The sequence below is a fragment of the Paraphaeosphaeria sporulosa genome, assembly GCF_001642045.1.
Source record: "Paraphaeosphaeria sporulosa strain AP3s5-JAC2a unplaced genomic scaffold CC84scaffold_10, whole genome shotgun sequence".
NCBI classification, from domain to species: Eukaryota; Fungi; Ascomycota; class Dothideomycetes; order Pleosporales; family Didymosphaeriaceae; genus Paraphaeosphaeria; species Paraphaeosphaeria sporulosa.
In genome coordinates this window covers 999,315-1,020,154 of record NW_017253369.1, presented here as the reverse complement: position 1 = coordinate 1,020,154, position 20,840 = coordinate 999,315, and the positions used below count along the sequence as shown (strand labels likewise).

Below are 20,840 nucleotides of genomic sequence, written 5' to 3'. Positions count from 1 at the left end.
GTGCGGTGTGCCTACACACCCAGTACGACGTTGCTGCAGTCGAACCGTACCATAGTAGTAGAGCAAACGTATGAGTCACACATCTAGGCAGAAGTGATGGGCCATTTTACAGTCGGCTCGGTCTGTGAGTGGTTTGAAGCATCCTGAGTTGAGGCTGACCTAATCAACTGCTGTTTTACTTACATGAGCGTTGGCGCCTCAGGTGTACGTGTTGCAGCCCTGGGATCAGTGGCGGATGGGATGGAGCTGCGGAACTGGCTGCACTTTTTCTACTCTAAGCTAGTGATAAATGATATGAGTGCTATATGACGTATCAACTACCTGCCATGTGAAACAACATAGAATGCTATGCCTCCGACACTCAATGACTCTGGTGAGGCGAGGAAAAGACTCTGGAAAAGCACGCTAGTAAAGTACAAGGTAAATCCATCTTGTGAGATTCCTGCCGAGGCGCTGCTCCCACCCATAACCCCCTATCTCGAACAACAGCCTTCCAACAAGTTCAGAAGACCTCAAGAGTCACACCTACCTAGCGCTTTAAAATTCCCTTCCACCAGCGTCCAAGCTTTCCAAAGCGCTTCTGCTTGCTTCCAGTGCCCGTGGGATCTACGATCGACAGAGATGGCAGCGGGCTTGCCACCGACGAAGAACGGTCCCCGGAACCGGCACTCTCTATGTGAGGCGCAGGTCGAGCACATCCGGGCGATGCCAATTTTTCTTGTCCCCGCCTACGACTATTCTTTCCAACGGTCCCCATGGTCTCGAGCAACGAGATGATGTTATCCTCTATCTCTTCAGGTGATGGCTTATCTTCTCTATCACCTGCGGCGGTGGCTCCCTCTATCACAACAGGCGAAACTTGCTCTTCGTTCGCACCCGCGGCAGCACCCTTGATCACGCCAGGCAAGGGCTGCCCTTCGCTCCGGCCTGCGGCGGCTGCACCCTGAATATTGCGAAGGGATGTCACGATTTCATCTGCACACTTATTGAAGACTCCGGATGACCACGGATGAACCTGTCCTTCGGCTGCGTTTCCATCGACCCTGTTTCGGCGAAGCATCGACTGAAGCTGTTCTGAACTCCCCAACGTGATTGTATCGTCGGAGTCGCCTCGCCTGCCCCGGAATTGGGAAAGGCTGATGTCTCTCGCATCAAGCAAAAAAGGCCCCTTACCTTCCAGAATCCGTACTGTCTCAGGATGGTGATACGGCGCAATTCGGTGACTTCCGATGGTATCTGGGCTCTCGTGGTATTCTCCAGATGTTTCTGGAGCCGACGTGTTGTTGGACTGTATTTGGAAAATTTCCCTCGAAGAGCCGAACAGGGTTGAGGTTTGACATGTATACTCGGCGGACGATGCCCTTGGATTGGCCAGCGAGACTTTCGGCAAGGCGAAGACAGTCGCGTTGCGGCGCTGTTGCTTGACGCCCTTACCGCTCAGTGAGAGCGAGCGAGTCGGAGGTTGTTGTTCTATCCAATTCAAGATATCGAGGTGCGGTAGTGAGCTTTCCGCTTCCGTCACCCAACTGGTCTCCCGGCTCTGTATATCCGTAGTATCCTCAGACGGCGGAGAAATTTCCAGGCTTTCGCATTCGAGATATTCAAGTATCTTCGTGCACCAGTCTTGGAGTTCTGAGTCTAGAGTCGGAAGCTCCAAAGGCGGTTCACTAGACCATGAGACAGTCTGCCAGGTTGCGTCTCGAGACAGCTCTTGCCGCGAGTTGGGCTGGGGAAGCGCTAGACCAGGTGTTCGTGAGGAGCGTCGATCACTCCATTTGCGGGAGCTGCGGAGACTATGAGGAGTACCCGCAGTTGAGCGGCGAGATAGCTCGGGGTTAGGAGACGTGTTGAAGATCATCCCCCGTGAGCGCGGCAAGCCCCGGCCACGAGGCGCCGTCTTTCATGTTAGCGGGCACTAACAGATCAAGGACTGCTAGGCTTACCGGACGATTCATATCGGATAACAATACGAGGTACTGATATTATGTCAAGACGCTGCGACTTGGCTGCTACCTAGACCTGGTCAAGTAGCCCAAGGTTCGGATAAAGAGCTGTGATATCCGGAAAGAATGTTGGAAGCCCAGGTGGTGTTACGCGAGAATTTACCGGGCTAAGCACAGGTGTATTGAAGAGGAGGCATTATGAAGTATGAGTGTCATGTACTCGCCAATTGGCATCTTCTGTACGCGTCGTGGTGGTGCATTGCGGCCTGTTCTTTCACTGAAGCCTGGAACGCTCCACTACAAGCCTGCTTCGACCAATGCGAAGATATTGCTTTACCATCTAACTCCTCTGGCCTCGCAATAACTTCATCTAGCATACTTCGTTAATGAAGACTTGTCATTGTGCGAGCGACCACTTCAGGTCGATTGTTTAGCCTCTGAGAGATAAGCGCGTAAGTACGGGAACGCAGTTGTCAGGGTGTATAGCATTCTTTTGAGACTTTATACACAAACCGAGCAGATTCACTTTATACCCTCTTTATGGAACACAAGATCCTATCAGTAACGCTTCGCCGCGAGCGACTGGTCTCGTGACGAATACATCCTTCTTCCGAAGAACACACCTCGTCGAGGTATATATCCACCGTTTGGAACTTTCCCATGACATCAAAATTTCACTTCATATGCCCTCAACTAGACATGCCCCCAGGCCCCACAACGTCATCACAAGAGTACAGTCTGTATATAAACTTCTCCAACATCACGTATCCTATCTTGCACAATACACTCGCCCGGACCTCACCCCACCTCCACTAGCCCAGTGCATACAACACCCAACCAAAGACGGCAAGTATACCTGAAGAAATCAACTAACCTCGTTTACAACTCTCAACCCCGCTCCACCATGTCGCCAGACAAGTCCACGCCCTCCACCACCACGGCACCCACCAGCAGTACCTCTCTGGCACCTCGGCCTTCCATCAGCCCCAGCTTAAACCCCGCAAACGCCTCCTCCGCCCATCCCAATCCCCGTCCCCCTTCGATATCCGACCTCGCCGAGCAGCTGTCTGAATCCCGCGTGGACCACCGCCCAAACGCACTCTTGGACGATCTGGTCGCGGCGGTGGGGGAGAAGTGGGCGCCGAACGCTACATCGCGCGAGGAAGAAGCAAGAGAGAAGGAAAATGTATGGCAGCGCAGAATTGCGAATGCAAGGAGAACCAAGGACTTGCGTGGGTGCATGATGGGGCTGCAGATTGAGGGCGGGGAGGAGAAGGACGGAGTGAAGAATGAAGAGAGGAGATGAGCACGGAGTGGACAGTCTGTTTCTTCCTGGTGCATGATCTTGGTTTGCAATATCGCGCGGGGTACGGCGATGAGCTGGTCCGGATGGGAAATACTGTTAAATTTTGGCGCGCAGGAATGTCACAGCATGTTTGATTTCTGTCGGGTGCAAGTCTTCAATTCAACCATGCCATCTCAAGCTAAATAGCAAGCCACCCTGTATATTAAAGATTACCAGAATGCACGTCTTTGATCGCCCTCCCAGCGATAGCGTCGCACCTGTGCGAATGCATGTCTTTGACCGCCTAATAGCGATAGCACGTCATCCTTTTTTAGTTGTATGATAGTGGCGCATGTCTTCGATCGCTCAGCGATAGCATGGCACCTATTCTCCCCAGGTGTTTACGATGCATGTCTTTGATCACCGAGAGGCGATAGCATTGCATCAAGTTTCTCTTTCTCAACCCTGTTTGAATGTACGCGGATGCACGTCTTCAATCAGATCCAGCTGGCCCAATAGCGTTGCACCGCAGCTCCCCGATTCTTGTTTAGTACACGTACGGTATGATCCGGTACGGTACCAACTCGCAGTACCGCTCCCAGTCCTTGCCATACTTTTTCTTACACTTCTCCTCGTCGCGACGCTCGCGGTGGATGAGCAGCACCGCAAAGTACACCATGAAGAAGTACGTGACGATCATGCCCCAGCCCTTTGCCTCGCCAGGAACAACGTACTTCTGGTACGTGTTCTGGAAGAAGACAGCGTCTTTGGAGGTGGCATCGAGCGGATGAGTTGCGGCGTTGCGGATGACGTAGCCGGCAGCCGCGGTGGGCAGGACGTAGGACCACGACATGAACCAGTCGCCGAGGTAGTTGATGTGGCGCGCTGTGCCCCACCAGCCGGTAATCAGGAGCTTGGAGCCGGACGCCGTCTCGATATATTTGAGGTGCTTGACGCGCGGGTCGTCGGGGTTCGTACGGAAGCGGTTTTTCTCGTTATTGACGGAGCGGAAGATGTAGTAGCCGACGGCCTGGACGGCAAAGATGGGGACTAAACCCTTGATGCCAAGTTCCACGGGGTACGTAGCCAGGTAGCGCGCCTGCAGGCTGTATGTGAAGGGCACCCAGACGAGGTCACCGAAGGCAAGCATCAATCCGAAACCATCGCTGATGATGTCGATGGTGGTCAACATGGCGGGTTCCATGTAGTAGCAGTCAAAGACGTAGAAAGCCTGCGCAAATGTGACGAGAATAATGGAGTCAGTGACTTTGCCGAAGTTGCGGTACTGCTGCATGATGAAGGCCAGATCGAGAATCACCCAGCCGAGCATACCAGGGCGGATCTCAGCCCAGGTCTTGATGTCAATCTCGCCAAAGATGGGGAGCGTGATGCGCGGGTTGAGCTCGCGACCAATGAACCAATCGTACAGGATATTACCGCTGTGGCCGCCCATTGCAAGCTCGCGCAGGCTGGGGTCCTTTGGGTGCTGGACGGTGAAGGAGAGAATGTACACATATGTGGCCAAAGCGTACGAGGTCAGGATGTTGGTCGTGAGGAGGCCAACGTAATTGTCTGAGATGAAGGTCCAGACAGGAAATTCAGCGCCCTCAACGGCAGTGCCTGCGGCGAGGATGACCAGTATGAAGATGCCCGAGCTCCATGCTGTGCCTTGTTAGAGAGATCATGTGATTAGACAACAGAAAGTGTCTTACCATTGAATCGGTACTTCAGCCTTCCTCCGGTCCTAAGCTCTGTACCCTCGGGCTCTTCAGCCGGAAGGAAAGCGTACAGGGCTAGGCTGAGGAGGTAGTAGGCGAAGTTCCCGAGGACCGCGTTCCAGGTGATCAAGCCCGAAAATCCAGGCCAACCGACTTCCTTCTTCAGCTGCTCGAAGTCCAGAGTTGATGGATGAAGCAGAGATGGTGCAGGGCATCCTGAGATGTCATTGCACAGAAAGGTGAAGGCATAGCAAAGTATCGGCAAGAAGAAGGAGATGGCAAAAGCACCGGGTCTGAAGGTGGTTAGCATCCGTGTAGAAGACATGTGGTCGCACACTTACGGTCCGAAGAATTCATAGCCGTGCGACTTCTCCGACGGCGGGTCTGTCTTGCGTTTCGACGCCATGTGTGCAAGCTTGGGGATGTTCGAAAATTGTCGGAAAGGGGGTCTCGGCGACGGACTCTGCTCCAATGCAGCAACGATCGCGGAGTATCTCAAACTCGTCACCCGCCGCGATGTCAATAAGCAGCAGGGCACGCGAGCTTATATAGGGAGGATTACGGGTGAAGTTGCGTAGGACGATTCGCAGCCCAGCCGGAGGACGCGGTTCCGTGAGGCCCAGGTAATGACGCGCTCATTTCGCGCTTCCTGGATCGGGCTAGGCGGGCGCTATGCCGGACGTGGGAGCTGCGGACAAGGGTGCGGGAGCATGCAACATGGGCAGACCACAGGTGGCCTGGAGAATCATCGCTCTCGGAATCCTGATGCCTTGCACGTAGCCACGCCCTGTCTTGTCTCGGTTTTTCTTCGCCACGCTCGCTCGCTCGCACACTCCCGCGCACCATGCGGACGTCGTATCTCGCCGCGCTGGTGGCGCTGCTCTGGACAGCAGCCGCCGCGTCCGACAAGAAGCCGCCGAAGCCGTGCACCGCCGTCTCGCCCACCACCGACCGCTTCTTCGACTTGAACCCGCTGCGGCGCGAGGCGCCCGAGGAAGGCAAGAAGAAGAAGGAGGGGGAGGAGGGCAGCTGGCATGCGCGCGGCCACGACTACGGCGCAAACTTCACCATCAACTTCTGCGGGCCCGTGGTCGAGGAGCTGGACAATGTGCAGGATCTGGACAAGGGCCTGTGGAGGAACGTGAGCGCCTTCTACGAGAGGGGCGGGAAGCAGTATGCGCTGGGGTGAGTGCAATCCGAATCGCTTTCGTGGAGGCTTGAGGAGCTATGCGCCTGGAGCTCGTACATCCACATGACACTGCAAGGCATTGAGCGCTGACAATGACGCCCATAGCCTGGAGAGCTACGAGCCCGTCTTCCGCGGCCGCAAGCTGGTCCTAAACTACACGGGCGGCTCGCTCTGCCCCTCGTCTTCGGACCGCCGCTCCCCACACGCCGCGCTCGACCTCTCCGCCCGCGAGATCATCGACGATGACGACGATGACAAGAAGAAAGGCAAGGACAAGGACGACGACGACACACCCAGCAAGAAGAAGCCCTCCTCCGACGGCAAGCGCCGCAAGACCGCCATCATCTCCCTCCTCTGCGAGTCCGACCCGCTCGCCAAGACAGCCTTCTCCTTCGTCGCCGCCGTAGACGACTGCGTCTACTTCTTCGAGGGCCGCTCCAGCGCCGCCTGCGGAGGTGTGCATATTGAAGAGCAGGCGCTTGGTCCCGGCGGCGTGTTTGGCGTCATCATGCTCATCGCCGTGCTGGTCTACTTCGTTGGTGGCTGCGTCTACCAACGCACCGTCATGCACCAGCGCGGCTGGAGACAGCTGCCCAACTACGCCATGTGGGCCGGCATTGCGCGCTTCGTCGCTGTAAGACCTGCCCGATCTTTGCACAACGAAGCCAGGAAAGTGACTAACTGGGCTTAGGACGCCTTCGTCATCCTGACCTCCTCCTGCGCACGCTTCCTCCCCTCTCGTCGAGGCTATAGCCGCGTCTCGCTGGGGCACGACCGAGGCCGCGGCGGCCGGGGGAGAAACGACGACGAGAACCGCCTCATTGACAATCTTGACGAGGAGTGGGACGACTGAGAAGATTTGACCAAGGCTTCTGTTTCTTTTGTAGCAAGCTGGCATTTGCATCTAGACTTGGGTACGCGGCGTTTACTCTCTGGGCTGGACTTGAACCACGGCGCCCGAGTCGAGCGGGACGGATTGGGATGGAAGATTGGGATTCACTCCATACGAAACGTCAGACCTATGAATCTACACTATGCTGAAAATCTAGATATCCATGTTTATTCGCGTCCCGAAGCTAACCCATGCTATGCCTTGAACATCCGCCGAAGCACCAAGCAACCATGTGTGACTACAATACCCAGGTGCATGTTGGAACCTCACAAAGAGCAATGCGGTGTCAAGACCTCTGTCCAGGCGTTGTCTTGTGTCGTCCAAACCTAGTATATCCCATGATCCGCCACCACGAAAATGCTCCGTAAAATGTTCGCTCCAAGAGCCGCTCAGAGAAAGATGCTCCCAGGACTCCACATGTACCGTCATATCCATGCAGAAAATACCATGCCGCTTCAAAGTTGGGGATATCAAGAAGAAGATGCATCGGTGCCGTAACGCCAACACTGTCGCGGTGGAAAGAACACGCTTACCCTTCCCGCCGCTCAAACTACAATGTGCATGCGGGCGCCAGAACCCCCTACAAGACATGGGAAATCAACTCTGCTCCTCGATCTCGTTAAACTTCTCCAAGACGCTGGTAAGCAGGGAGTTCGCCTAGAGCTCCTCGTCGCCGTCGCCGTCCGCCAAGTGGCTCTTTTGAGAAGCCTTGCGGGCAGACGAGGCATCCGCAATCCTGCTCGACTTGCGGGCGCTTGGGGTAGGCGCAGGCGTAGTATCAGCTGGGAGACGAGGTTTTTTGCTGCGATTGCGAGTTGAGGGTGCGGGCGAGGATGCCGTGCTTTCTGTTATCCGACGCTTTTTTCTAGGCCGAAGGGCTCCGGGGGAAGTCACAATGGGCTGGCTGTCGTCTGGTAGAGAGTTTGGAATTTCGTCGTTGGCGGGCGCATGGTCCATGGGCGAATTGGTGGCGCTGTTCTCGGCTTGAATTGGCTGCTCAGCTGCCGTATCTGCGCCCGCTACGGCGTCGTCATCCGCATGCTCGCTGGAGTCGGGTCCTTCTGTCAGGTCTCCTTGCGCAAGGCGCTCAAACTGGGAATGGATCTGTACAAAAGTAAGCATTGAGCGTGTAAAAGACCTATATTGTGGGGCTGCTTACCTGATTCAACTGAGCCATCACTTCGGCCTTCATTGAACGCTTTGGCTGGTTCTCAATTTCCAGTGTCGCCTGCACACCGGCAAGGGCATGCATGTAGTCCCGGTGAATGAGATTACTAATCTCGTCTGCTTTCTTGGACATCTCCGCTTCAAGATCGCGACACATGTTCCTCAATGCCCCTTCAACGTTTTGGGTGGCAGCCTGGAACATAGTCTGGCTGTGTGTCTGTATGAACGTCTCCATATAGTTCTTCATTCGCATAAAGGCTCCTGCGCCAGATTCGATTGCGCATTGATCGTATACCGTCATCATGAAGTTGGCCAGCGTGGGCACGAACTCACGGTTGGCGTCACGTTGTGCCTCCGTCAGCCGAATCTTCAATTGGTCATTTAGGGTTCGGAACATTTGTTCGTAATTGAAGATTGAGCCTTTCAGCATAGCCATGTGAGCAAGGCCGAATCCGTTCAACCGCGCCCGCTCTTCGATTCGAGCGTGGAAGGCATGCAGGACATCACCAGAATTCTTCGTGTAGGCTTCGAAAGCTTGAGGCAAACGCTGCTGGAACGCACTCTCCCACCGTGTTGCTAGTTGGCGAATCAGTGGGTCCAGGAGTTCTTCATTCATATTCCGGAGGCCAACCGTTGCAGATTGGTAAACGCCACCGCGCCGCACGATTGCCTTGTAGGTATTATAGTGTAGACCTCCTAATTCCTTAGGGTGACCCCAGGACTGGGCAATAGTTGGGGCAGATGATATGGCTCGCCTCATAAGCACTTCCATCCGCACAAAAATCTGCTCTTGAAGCTGTTTCGTCATCGATCCCAGGCAAACCTCGACGGCTTTTCCCAGGCCTTTGCGCAAATCCGCAAGTCGTTTGGCGAGATAATGTGCTTGCTCTTGCTTTTTGGCATCAGTCATTTGGGGACCAGTGCCGTCATCAGAGGCCCAAAGAAAAAGAGCCGTGAGAGTTGAACAGAAGCTGGTGAGAAAAGCTCGGCAGTCCCGAATCCTTCCACCCTGAGTTAACTTCATGCAGTGAGATTTGAGCTGAGGAATTTGAGTCTCTTCTTGTGTCTGGAAACCAGGAACAGCCTCATCCTTCTTGAGGCGCCCGCACATCTTTTGATAAGCTCGGCTGCTTACGCAAAACACGGGAAGTGAATCGGCGACTTCATCATAATCGCGGATCTCCTTATCAGGATCAAATGCCTCCTCGTCCGCCTCCATTGCCGCTTCTTGGTCAAGTTCTTTGATGCCAGCCGCAAAGTCTTTTTGAATGGCAGTCTTGGAGTACTCATTTCGCCCCTGAATGCATATAGCCAACTTTCTCGCATTTGCATTTGCGATCTTGCTGCTCAGCTCTCGGAGCTGGGGCTTCAGTGCCTTAATACGAGCTTGCATCTTTTTCACCTCCTTTAGAGGGTCCTTCTTCGCTTGTTTGAGGCTTGCAATCTTCTGTTCAATGTCCTGCATAGTCAACGGCACTTGAGCGGCCACATTATCATCTGTACCCGACTCGTGTTCAGAGTCGCTAGAGTCGTCAATTTCGGACTCAATTTCGGAGTCTTCATCGTCAATCTGCCTTCGCTTTCGGTTCTTCTTGCTCCGTGGTGCATATACCGTCTGAGTCTTAATCTTTTTCTGCAGTTCCTCCCAAATTTCAATCTCGTCCTCAAGTGCTCCAAGGATAGTCCGCTGTTTATCCGTAGTCTTTTGCAGGTTTGCAGATTCATCTCGCATTCGTGAGATCTTCTCCTCTGACTCACATACCTGTTCCTCCAACTCGTAGTAAACCTGATCCAGGTCCAAGCTGTCGACAGCCTCGGTGGCAGAGATATCATCTGTTTTCGAGCAGATGAAAGTGACAGCCGAGTAATTTCCATCGTATTTCAGTTGACGTCTGAATGCACTGCCCATCAAGTTCTTTGCTGCCTTGTCATCCACGGCACGTGTGATGGGGGCAACGATCCACAGCCCACTGCATTGCTGGATGTATCGTTCCGCAACAGCAGCTCGAGCGGCATTGGAATCATGAACACCTGGCAAGTCCACCACCACCGCACCTGTAGACAGAGCTTCCGACTTGGTATACAGTCGGACAACTTTGATCAGAGGCCAGAATTCCATCTGATTCTTCTGCTGTTTCTGATGGTCCTTTTTGCCTGTAACCTTCTCTTTGCTGTCAACGAGTTCCTGTAACTCAGCATAAAAAGGTTTAGCGCGAGGGTGGTAAATTTCCTTTGTGGTTCCAAGGACATTAAGCACTGCAGTCTTCGTCATCAACGTCTCCACCGTATATGATGCCAGCTTTTCTTTCTGTATCGATGGATAGACTGCGTGGAATTTAGCCCACGCAATGCCGGCATCCGTGTTTGGATCGGAAGCCTCTCGTGTCAAAGTCCCGCTCTCGCTGAGGAACTCCTGCATGAGTACCTTCAGATCCTTCTCCCAGTCAGCACGATTAATGAATTCGATTTCCGCGCGGTATCTGTGATCCGGATCATTATCAGAGTTCCACGATATCTCTGTCACAACAGCGGTGCAGGCCCGCATACAGTTGGTCGGAACCAAGCGTTCCTCATCGAGAAGCGCATTGATGACGCTGCTCTTCCCGGCGCCAGTATTGCCCACAACGCCAATGATCGTGCGGCTACGATCAGGTTGCTCCTTCATTTTTTTGATAGTATCGATCCATTGTTGAGCATCCGGGCTGACATCTGCGACTTCTGAGAATGTCTCCTGCAATGTATCCAGGATCTTCATCGATCGGGCTACGCCAGCCTCCAAGAGCTCCACCGTCTCTTGCTTGACCACCTCGCGGATATGATGATTGAGCAACTTCGTACGCTCCCCCGAATCAAGTTCTGGAGAAGCATCGCGGTCGAAGACATCGTCAACATTAAAGTTCTGCGACAACGGTGGATCTTCAGGAGCAAGACTTCCTGCTTGCGAGGAGTGCTCCTTTCTTGGCATCTGAGTTCGTTAATGTTAGCTTAATATTCCAAGCACGAAGATCTCGGACACCGTAGCATGGTTAGTGGCTGGCAGATACAGCGTGTGGCGTTCGATGTGAGGCAAATAAGGTTTGCTTACTTACTATTTGCGGTGACAATATCGACTGCAGTCCGGGTCCTGCATTCGCTTCCAGATCGTTAGTCTCTGTTGCCTGCTCCCCAGCCTCTGCTTGGGCTGCGTACGCCGACACATGAACTGAGGGTTGATGACGGGCCGCAGTCGGTGGCGGGATCCAAAAATCCGGAGTGTTTCCTGGTACAAGCGAGTTCGGTGCATCGCTCAAAGGTGCCGAGGTCACGCGCGTGAAGTGAAGAGGCCTGGCTGATGTTTCGATAGAGTCCGCGGGGGCGTCCTTATCCGCAGACATCGGCGTGGGTAGTGCTGAAGGTGGATGTTGATTGACAACATCAATAGCAGGTGAGGGTGGCTGAATCGGCGTATTTATAGAAGGTGGGCGGAAAGCAAGAGAGGCCTATCTTTCGTAAGTTTTGCACCTCCTCACCTGATCACCTATCTACTTACCGGGCGTACACCCTTCAGCGTGGCAAGTAGAGCAACGACCGGTTTATCAGGCGTTGCTAGGTCCCTTATCGGCGTGTCGGGTGAAAGTAATGCGCCTTCGAACCACAGCTCGACATCGGCGCCGGGTTGTCTCCGTATGTATGCGCTTTGGACCTTAGCTATGGTGACTTTCTGTGCCGGGTTAGTGACTTCTCGCACAAGATGGGAAGCGAGCAAGCCGATATATATCGACGTACACCAGGCGCTTTCATCCAGTTGAAGTCGTCCTTAACAAAGTTCTCCTGGTCTGGATCACGGTCTGCGATGAGGACGCCGACCATTGACTTTTTATCGCCAACTTGCTCTTCTAGAGTCAATGATACTGCTTCCACCTTTCGGCGAAAATCATCCCAGTCGAACATATCGCAGCGTACGGGTGGTCCCGTCAGCTGCGAAGGAATTGTGCTAGCGGAGTGTAACCAGGGTCTGGTTCTACTAATCGGCTGTTTGATTCGCTGAGACCCCGCTGAGAGACACAGTTTTGACCGAACAGGCGGCGCCGCAGGATTACGCCAGGGTCCGGAGTAGTAATGAAAGAATGGAGAAGCGCACGTCCTCAAAAATCCGTAGAGGCCGTAGGCCACTCGGCGGGATGGAAAGCTGGCAGGTGTAGTGCGCCGTCGCGCCGTCGCGCCGTAAAGTGGAGAAACGACGCGTCGCGTATTGTGGACCCACAAAAAGCGCGCTGCCCAGAAGTGCTCGAGGTCACGTGACTATTGAAAGCCCACCATCGACGTATGACTGAAAGGCCAAATTCCAAGCTATATAGTCAAGAATTCACGAAAGACACTAAAGATGTGGCAGTACGTGATCCGGAATAGACTTGCAACTCTCAACGCAACTGCCTGTAGTGGTTTGGCAAGACCTCGAACCCCACCTTGGAAGGGTGATCGGGATGTGTCTCCTCTACCTTCTCGATACTCGCCGACGCAAGTTCACTGTTCTCTCTGGGTATCAAGATGCACCATAATTGTATGTGGCAATTTCATGGCATACATGGTTGTTGACGTTGAATGCGCCGGCTCGTATAAGGTAAGGATTAGCGATTACGACGGAGGGGCTAAGCTGACAATGTCGGCAACCAGCGCGTCTCTCTCACATCCAACCTGCCCTTCACTTGCCAGATTACTGCCCTTCTTTTTCCGCTTTTGATACCCCCTTGTTCTATAGTTATACCCCTCTACTAGCGATTCCTTACAGGCGCTATTCGTGCAGCCCTCGCTTACGCTCCTTCCCCTCGCGCACTCGCTAGGCTCCAGGCCTACCACAGGACGCATAGAACGATTTGTGCTGGGTTCCGCACCATGCCGATTTTCGTTTCATTCGTGATGGGTCCGAAGGACGCTTATTTCTTCAATAGTCCTACACATTGGGCCTGGTGAGTCCCACTCATAGTATTACACTATACCCACGCGTCCTTTTCAGGCTAGCTGCGGATGGATGCACAAGACGATGCAGTCAGCATTGCCTTCCGATATCACCTTGAATCGGTACTCGTTGAGTCGTTCTTATGCTTTACAGGCGCAACCTTCCTCCAGATGTTGAAGCCCTCTTCACAAAACAGCCACCTATTAAAGACGTTGTCGAGTTCGCACTGGGTGAGAACGGCACGTACTTTGTGAGCTATCGAGATCACGACGGAGAGGTATACTGTCGCCACTACAACTTACCCAATCCCCTAACAGAGTATCTGTACTGTGGACACCCGCGCATAATGCGCGACTTGGCCACTCTATCGATCAGCATTGGCCCTTGGGAGTCCTACTACGCACACGACAAAACATCAGCTTCGTGGAGTAATCTTCCATCATCGTTGGAAAAAGCGCTGTTACATCGCCTTGTCAGTCAAGATTCATGGAAAACCATCTGGAAAGAAGAAGGAAGAGAAGCGCCCAGCTTCGTAAGTCTAGGCGCGGACGGGAGTTACTTTATGCGCACGGTCAAAGGGGGCGGAAGTTGGGATCTGAAGGGCAGAGAGAAGGAGGAGGGTCTCAGAGGGACCAATGATTTCCTGGAGAAAACTCCAGACTTTACTGGCGTTGCCGTGGGTGATTCCTTCGTGAAAGGCATCGCTTTCTACTCGCTAATGGGATTAACCAGGGCCTATACCTCTTCCCCCAACACTCAGCATCCTACATCCTCCTCCTCACCTCGGGAAAAGCCTTCTCAAACCTCCCCGAGCACACCTGGGAAGACTACAACAAGATGGCGCCCGCACTCCCTCCACTCATCCAAACGCTGTCCCCCATCCCATGCGTGCCGCAAGCGCGTCCTACTTCGCAAACACGAATGCCCCCGCCGCAGACACACCAACAAATCCAACAGCAGCCGCAGCTCCAACCGCCGCAGGCGGCTGGCTGGGTGCCCAACCCCTCCGCCGGCCACCCCGCAGGTACGTACTTTCGCGGCCACCTTGTGCAACGGGCTGGCGCGGGACCGGTGCCGCCGCCTGTAACATGGCCGTACATCACGGGCCACGCGCCGCTGGGGGCATTTGGCGCGACACAATTCAGTAATCCTTACGATGCACAGGTGGGTACGTTCAGTAACTCGGATGGGTCGGTTGGTGGGTACAACGCTTCGACTTCGGGCGGGGACGCTGGAGGTTCTAGTGGTGGTTCGACGGCCATGAGCAACAGCTAGTCTGCGAGAACAGCACCCTTGAACAGTGTCGTACGCAGGCATTCCGAGGCGTTGGGCGCATTGGAAAGGAGTTTGCAAGTGGGCCGTATATCCTTAGTGGTACTTTTGCAGCGCAAGTTAAACATTGAATCTAATCCTATATCGCGAATGCAGATTACACTTGAAATGCACTATAAAGGCAGGTGACGGTTTTGCCGACAGTGCGCTCCCAGCGTTGGCATATACGAGCTGTCAGCGGAATAGTGTAATAAGCTGAGACATCTTCGCATGGCTAGAGGCAGTTTGACCATTGGTGAAATCTTTGCGATTGAAATCATACATAGGCAGAATACTAGCAGTGTGCCTTCGGCCGTCCGTGGACAGAGCCTCCATTCCAACTCCAGACCCCAGCTATCAAAACAAGTGCAGTGCTGCAAGAGAGCGTTGCTGCATCATACCGTAACCTTATCGTGACACGCAGCTCCCGTCAACACCACATCCCAAGTGGTGTTCGAACATAGAATAATCACACGTGAACGTAGAGCCCTGTGTAGAGTCTATTCCAGACTCCTCAGTGGCTCCAACCCCTCGATATCTCAGTACGCACTTGGTCATGAAAACGAGGAACGCCTACCTGTTTCCTCTTCTGCCCGGCAGCGGAGGTGGCACTTTTGGTTTGCCGTAGGCATCGGTGCCTAAGGCGACCCTGCAGTCGGGGCAATACCAATTGGCACGACGAGCGGGAAGCCCCTCTAGGCCTACACACGCGAAATGGAACCACTCTTTCTCGCACTGGTCATTATTAGCATCAGTTGCACGTAATTTTCTCCACGATCGACTCACATCGTTATCGCAACGGACCATCGACCCTTCGCTAATACCGTCACAGATACAGTATCGCTCCTCATCTTCGTCGATTTCTTCGGCAGGTCCAGACTCCTCCTCGGGCTTCTTCTTCTTTGCGGTCTTGGTGCCTTGTGCCCGTTTCACGTTGGTGACCGTCATCTGACCATCTTCGCCATGCGATATTTCCCCTTTGGGTGGAGCTTTTCTACGAGTGCGCCGAGCGGGAGCTGGAGTTGCGAGCGCAGATTGACTGAAGATGCTGTGACGGCGGGTTTCGCGTACACTTTGGCCCGGCTCGTGAGGCTTGGGTTCCTCGCTCTGAGCCTTAGGAGTGGGTACGTGGCCGCGAGAGGACCTTGGACGGGCACCTTGAGCCGGGGCAGGAGCTTCGGGTAGGGGAGTCGGCGCGTTTTGCTTCTTTGCAGGCGGTGCAGTGGCTGGAGCTGGACTTGACGGCTTCTCTTTTGGTGGTGCGACCGATTCCCTCCTAGGGCGAGAAGATGCCGCTGTCACATTGGACTGCGGAGGTTCCGTATGAGATGCTGCAGCTTCCGTGGAGACTGGAACAGCAGGTGAAGAGTCAGCGGGCGTACCAGGCTGGCTGGCCGATGCCAGTTCCGAGGTGCTGGCATTCTTCGGTGTGCCGGGTCCTGCTGGGGCCAGAGGTACTTGCACAGTGGTTGTCTTGGCCATCTCCGAGAAGGACGCAGGAGTCTTCACTCCGGGCGATGGACCGACAGGCGTCAGTTCCGGAGGTGTTGATGTTCCAGCGTTCGACACTGGAAGAGTTAACCGAAGCTTTTTTGCCTCAGGTGGTTTAGTTGCACTATCTTGCGAGGCCAATGAGGATTCACTGGTCGCCTCGGCCGGTGTCTCAGCAGCTGGCGGCGGGGTTGAATCACGTTTGCGCTTGTTTGAGGGTCTTGTAGCGGATCGCTTTGAGCTGGCAGTACTAAAGCCCAGCTCCAGCTCTTGCATCCAGTCGGCAGCCTTCTTGATCTTCAAGGTGGCGTTTTCCAGTTCCTGTGCATCGTGCAAAGCCTGTCGACGGCGGATATCCCGCTTCGACTGCCTTGTGTCTCTGGTTCCAGATGTATCCTTGGGTGTTATAGCTTCTTCCAAGTCCAAATCTTTGTAAGGCTCGGTTGGGGTAGGCTCCGTGTCGGTTGGCGTGTGCTCGGTGGGAGCCGATATCGGCTGCGCGGATGCGGGTTGGCTTTCTGTGGCGGTGGGAGGGACAATCTGCCGAATGGATGGAGCGGCAGGCTCTTCGTCGAGGAATTCGTCGCCTGTCTCTTCGCAACGTTTCTTCTCCCTGTCGTATGCTTCTTGTCCGCGGCCGCCTGCTTCCAGCTGGCGCTTGATCATTGTCTCACTTGGAGTCCAAACGGCGTTCTTCTTCATCTTCTTCCTCAGAACAGCCATTTCGTATTCGGTGAGCTTGAACCATGGCGCCCACTTGCTGCCAGGTCTGGCGTTATCGGGTGGCGGCGAGAGTCGAGCGAGCGCATTGCTTGTGGAGATGCCTGCGAATGAGCTGTGTACGTTGGTGCCGGAGCCGGGAGCCCGCACGCGCACTTTGTGAGGCCGCGGCGGCTTGTCCTTGTGGTCTTTCAGTCTTTTGGGGGCTATAGCGAGATCAGCGGTGGATCTCACCTCAGAGTCGTCCGAGTCAGAGAAGCTTGCTGTGCGGATGCGCACGCCAGGCAGCGGGACTCTAGACTTCTTGCGGTCGCGTGGACGCGCGGTCGAGCTGCTCCCGAATCGACCATCGAAGTTCAGGCGCGGGTGCGGGGCTCCAAATTTGCTGATCAGCCCTCGCGCGGCCTGGGGCGATACAGGGACTGGAGTTGGGTCGCGGGAAGGCGGCTCTGGTTGCGCCTGCAGCTTTCTCTTGATTATGCCTATGCGATGTTTGTGGCGCTCAGCAACCTCATACAGCCGCGACGCTTCTGCGTACGACGACTCGCGGGCGTAGATGGCCTTGTCGAGGGCCAGAGCAATCTCCTTGCGCAAGACCACGGGGTCTGGGCGCTCGCCGGCAGGCACGGTGGGCAGCTTGCCATACTTGACGGTGAGCTGATGGACCGTCTGGGTGGCGTCGACGTAGGTCTGGTCGAGGTCACCGATGAGGCGCAGCGAGCGCACGAGGTCGGAGGGGAAGAATTCAGTGTAGTCGAGGAAGTCGTTGACAGTGGTCTGCGCGTCTGGGTTCGCGACGGGCGGGGGCGTCGTCTCTTCTGGGGGAGCTGCCTCTTCAGCCATGTTGTCGCAGTCGCATCGCGGGTCGCGCGTCGGTGGAAGGCAGCCAGACGGGCGCGTCAGGCGCTCCAGCCACGCGTCAATAATGTCGAGTGGGAGGGGGAATGGGGTGGACGCGGCAATGGTGATAGATCCGGCGGGCGACGATGGCTGCTGCTGCGTCGTTGCCGTTGCATGGGCGCGCCTTCCCTGAGGGACCGCGCGCTAGGCCGGCTTGGGCGTCCGTAGCGTGATCGCCAGGTACGGGCGCAGTTCGTCGCCTCTTTGCGGCGCCAGTGCGGGGATGCTGGCTGCCATCATCGGAGAATTATGCGTCTGAGTACGCCGTCTTTTGGCGGTTCTGCCTACACGTGCCTTGTACGCCGGTAGCAGACGGCGGGCTTTGCGCCCTCGCCAGCTATCATCCACAGATCTGCTGGAGCGTCTCCATGTTTCTCTACTGCGCGCCCGTTCATGTGCAGTGGCCTGTTCTACATACTCGCCCTGGTGCTAAGCATTCTGGTTGTGCGTCGGTTCGAATGTACTCATTACACATGGGAATCTGAGACGCCTCACCTGCTGCCTCTCATCCTGACCACACGTCTCACAGGTAAATCGTTTCTCATGAATACGATGCTCGTGATTTCTGTTCCTGCGAACTGATGTCTTACCTCCCTTAGCTTGCGCTGTCACCATATTGTCTTGCGTCTCTCGTGAGCACTGTCTCGTACACCATACGCACTCTTGTCTCACACAGGAATCTATCAAATAACGCAAGCGCTCTTGAGCAGAATTTCGCATTGGTAAGCCAAGGTCGCGACTGTCTCACGCTCGAACCGTGCTTCACGTCCGTCCGCCAGCGACGCGCTTTCCCTCTTCTGTGCTCCAGCAAACGCAGACCTTCCTCCCCGTTACATAAAAAGACGTCCACCTTTTCGAGCACCGAATCGTTCAGCCCCGCTCGACAACCGCGTTTGTTTGCGTCACGACGCAGCATGGATCCCAAATTGGCTGCTCGTTTGGAGCGAGTCCGCCTGCTCTCAAAGCAAGATCTCGCAGCGCTGCCCCAAAAGACCCCTACGCCTTCGTCAGAAGCCCCCATGGACAAAAAACCTGCCCCCGGTGGTGGCGTGGCACTTTTCCCCGAAGCTACTGAGTCTGCCGAGAATTCTCCATCATCATCTGCCGGCGAAGTGAGCAAACGAACTCCCTCACTTGACGCAATGGTAGTCACGGAGGAGGAGCTGGAGCCTGCCCATCCCACAAACGGGCAGACTGAGGACATCGAGCGTAGATTCGTGCTGCTCCAGGGCATCGAGAGCTCATATAACTTGGGGTCGACCTCTCAGCTCTCAGCTCTTCCTGCTCACCCACTACCACCCGCAAAGCTCCGGCGAAGCGATCTGGCAGCGTCTCCCGAGAAGTTCATCCCGATCGTCGGACTCTCCAAGTATCCGTACAAGTTCTGCAGCAAAGACTGCATGCAAGTCATTGCCTCGGCTTTCTTCGACCAAGGAAAGTTCTGGGCTCGTGAGTGGGATCTGTAAGTCATCTCCAAGTTCTACATGTGCCGGCATCTTTTCTGGCAGGCCGCCACTGCTGCCTCTTTTACTGACGCTGACACCACTCGTAGGTACTATCTTTGGGACATTGAGGAGTCAAAGCCTCTCATCCTTGTTCACGAGGGCCAGGTTGACGACCTCTTCAAGGAGATCAACACCCATTTCAATTTCGAACTCAAGATCACCAATTCTCACCGTGAAGAAGGGCTTATCCTTCGTTTTCCAGACCACCCTCGTTGCCGTCCACGATATCTTGGCCGATCACACACCAGGGAGGAGTACAGCAGTATGGTGGATCAGGTCCCACACGTCAGCGTTTGTGCGCCTGGCGAGCCGAGTCAACCTTCGCTCGATACGGACACGATCGAAGCTTTTAGGCAGATGATCGAGGATGCGTGGGAGATCACGAAGAACAAGGGCAAGGCTTCAAAAGAGAAGAAGAGGGTAGACCGTTTGAAGAAGCAGAAGGTGTTCACTGATCAACTTAAGCGGGCGCAGCGTTACCTTGGACTCCGCCCGAGTGCGCCCGATGGTATGTATACATTCTGCATTGATCTAGTAGAAATGATTGAATTACCATTTGCTGACTTAATCACAGGACCAGCTGCACCCGCAGCAATCCCCGCTGTCGACATTGCCAGCCCCGCACCCTTTCCACATGATCTATCGGTCGTCTTCGTCTGCGTAGATGTTGAGGCATATGAGAAGGATCACAGCAAGATCACGGAAGTCGGCATTGCGACGCTTGATACCCGGGATATCATGCGTGTAGCTCCAGGAAAAGATGGCAAGGCATGGAGGAAACTAATAAAGGCTCGACACTTCCGCGTCAACGAATATGCTCATTTGGTGAACTCTGATTATGTTGCTGGCTGCCCGGGTAGTTTCTTCTTTGGCGAGTCAGAGTTCATACCACTCAAAGACCTTCCTGCTGCCGTCGCGGTATGCTTCACGCCGCCATTCTGCGCAAATCACGACGGGGGCTCGGATGTTGGAGATAGCGACACGCGCAACCTTATCTTTCTGGGCCATGATACCCTCACGGACGTCAAATATCTCCAGGCTATTGGATTCGATCCGCTGGCTCTTCCCAACCTGCTTGAGGTTCAAGACTCAGCGAATCTATATCGTGTGTGGCAACGTCAAGAACAGATCACGAGTTTGGGAAGGATCTTGGAGGGTTTGAAAATCGACGGTTTTGGGCTCCATAACGCAGGAAATGACGCTGTTTATACGGTGCAGAGCTTCCTAGCCATATGTGTGCGTGAAGCGTCGATTAGGAACACGCCGGAGGTACAACAGATATGGAACGACCGGAAGGAGTCAACGATCGCCTTCGAGCAGGAGGAGCTGAGAAGTGACATCGAAAAGGATGCGAAGGTGTGGGATGACCTTGAGGCCAATAGTGATGGTGGCGATCCTGTTCCCATCGCGCTGAAGAAGTCTGCGACTCCTAAGGCTGAAAAGGCTGCTCCAGCTCAGGTCAACGGCGGAGACCACGATGAGCAAGGCGAAGGCAGCGGTACTTCTGTTTCTGTTAATGTTGGAGGCTGCGACGGATATGGTAGAACCAACGGTGCCCAATCTCACGGTGGCGTGGAATGCAGCGCCGGTATACGCGACAATTCGGATGGCTGGGGTAGCTCGGCGGCATGGTGAAGCACGGTGCTTTCAGGCGAGTTGAGGGATATCACAAAGTGCGTGAACATGGCGTTAGATACCCGGCTTTAATCTGCAGATGCATGTTTCTCGGTCATTGATATCAGGATGGCTGGATGGAGCTCTTTCAGGCTCACTGGGTCAGCAC

At 54.6% G+C, this 20,840-nt stretch overlaps 9 protein-coding genes across 9 annotated transcripts; 3 read left to right on the top strand and 6 right to left on the bottom strand.

The window, feature by feature from the left end:
• Nucleotides 1–470: 470 nt before the first annotated feature.
• Nucleotides 471–1,955, bottom strand: CC84DRAFT_1262731 (uncharacterized protein; the record flags this gene model as incomplete). Its single annotated transcript, XM_018185169.1, has 2 exons — nt 471–1,897; nt 1,944–1,955. The coding sequence occupies 2 exons, from the start codon at nt 1,953–1,955 to the stop codon at nt 530–532; spliced, it is 1,380 nt and encodes a 459-aa protein (XP_018032071.1). The 3' UTR covers nt 471–529.
• An 840-nt stretch (nt 1,956–2,795) lies between these two features.
• CC84DRAFT_211786 (uncharacterized protein) lies at nt 2,796–3,530 on the bottom strand. The gene has a single exon (XM_018185602.1). The coding sequence runs from the start codon at nt 3,282–3,284 to the stop codon at nt 2,832–2,834; it is 453 nt and encodes a 150-aa protein (XP_018032070.1). The 5' UTR covers nt 3,285–3,530; the 3' UTR covers nt 2,796–2,831.
• CC84DRAFT_211818 (uncharacterized protein) lies at nt 3,376–3,720 on the bottom strand. Its single transcript, XM_018185603.1, has 2 exons — nt 3,583–3,720; nt 3,376–3,548 (listed from the first exon to the last, which is right to left on the bottom strand). Exons 1-2 carry the CDS (start codon nt 3,671–3,673, stop codon nt 3,409–3,411), a joined length of 231 nt encoding a protein of 76 aa, XP_018032069.1. The 5' UTR covers nt 3,674–3,720; the 3' UTR covers nt 3,376–3,408.
• Nucleotides 3,721–3,775: 55 nt separating this feature from the next.
• On the bottom strand, nt 3,776–5,352 carry CC84DRAFT_1221187 (sterol C-14 reductase-like protein; the record flags this gene model as incomplete). Its single annotated transcript, XM_018183239.1, has 3 exons — nt 3,776–4,890; nt 4,941–5,239; nt 5,288–5,352. The coding sequence occupies 3 exons, from the start codon at nt 5,350–5,352 to the stop codon at nt 3,776–3,778; spliced, it is 1,479 nt and encodes a 492-aa protein (XP_018032068.1).
• Nucleotides 5,353–5,673: 321 nt separating this feature from the next.
• CC84DRAFT_1167870 (mannose 6-phosphate receptor domain-containing protein) lies at nt 5,674–7,193 on the top strand. Its single transcript, XM_018179278.1, has 3 exons — nt 5,674–6,131; nt 6,241–6,769; nt 6,827–7,193. Exons 1-3 carry the CDS (start codon nt 5,791–5,793, stop codon nt 6,986–6,988), a joined length of 1,032 nt encoding a protein of 343 aa, XP_018032067.1. The 5' UTR covers nt 5,674–5,790; the 3' UTR covers nt 6,989–7,193.
• A 30-nt stretch (nt 7,194–7,223) lies between these two features.
• Nucleotides 7,224–11,568, bottom strand: CC84DRAFT_1198839 (uncharacterized protein; the record flags this gene model as incomplete). Its single annotated transcript, XM_018181592.1, has 3 exons — nt 7,224–8,131; nt 8,187–11,159; nt 11,284–11,568. The coding sequence occupies 3 exons, from the start codon at nt 11,566–11,568 to the stop codon at nt 7,685–7,687; spliced, it is 3,705 nt and encodes a 1,234-aa protein (XP_018032066.1). The 3' UTR covers nt 7,224–7,684.
• Nucleotides 11,569–12,868: 1,300 nt separating this feature from the next.
• CC84DRAFT_1167868 (uncharacterized protein) lies at nt 12,869–14,552 on the top strand. Its single transcript, XM_018179277.1, has 3 exons — nt 12,869–13,140; nt 13,284–13,806; nt 13,863–14,552. Exons 1-3 carry the CDS (start codon nt 13,067–13,069, stop codon nt 14,403–14,405), a joined length of 1,140 nt encoding a protein of 379 aa, XP_018032065.1. The 5' UTR covers nt 12,869–13,066; the 3' UTR covers nt 14,406–14,552.
• Nucleotides 14,553–14,915: 363 nt separating this feature from the next.
• Nucleotides 14,916–17,642, bottom strand: CC84DRAFT_1167867 (uncharacterized protein). The gene is made up of 3 exons (XM_018179276.1): nt 15,228–17,642; nt 15,019–15,176; nt 14,916–14,962 (listed from the first exon to the last, which is right to left on the bottom strand). Exons 1-3 carry the CDS (start codon nt 17,493–17,495, stop codon nt 14,956–14,958), a joined length of 2,433 nt encoding a protein of 810 aa, XP_018032064.1. The 5' UTR covers nt 17,496–17,642; the 3' UTR covers nt 14,916–14,955.
• Nucleotides 17,643–18,694: 1,052 nt separating this feature from the next.
• CC84DRAFT_1100608 (uncharacterized protein) lies at nt 18,695–20,692 on the top strand (the record flags this gene model as incomplete). The annotated part of the gene is made up of 3 exons (XM_018174876.1): nt 18,695–19,014; nt 19,105–19,565; nt 19,632–20,692. The coding sequence occupies 3 exons, from the start codon at nt 18,695–18,697 to the stop codon at nt 20,690–20,692; spliced, it is 1,842 nt and encodes a 613-aa protein (XP_018032063.1).
• Between the last annotated feature and the right edge of the window lie 148 nt (nt 20,693–20,840).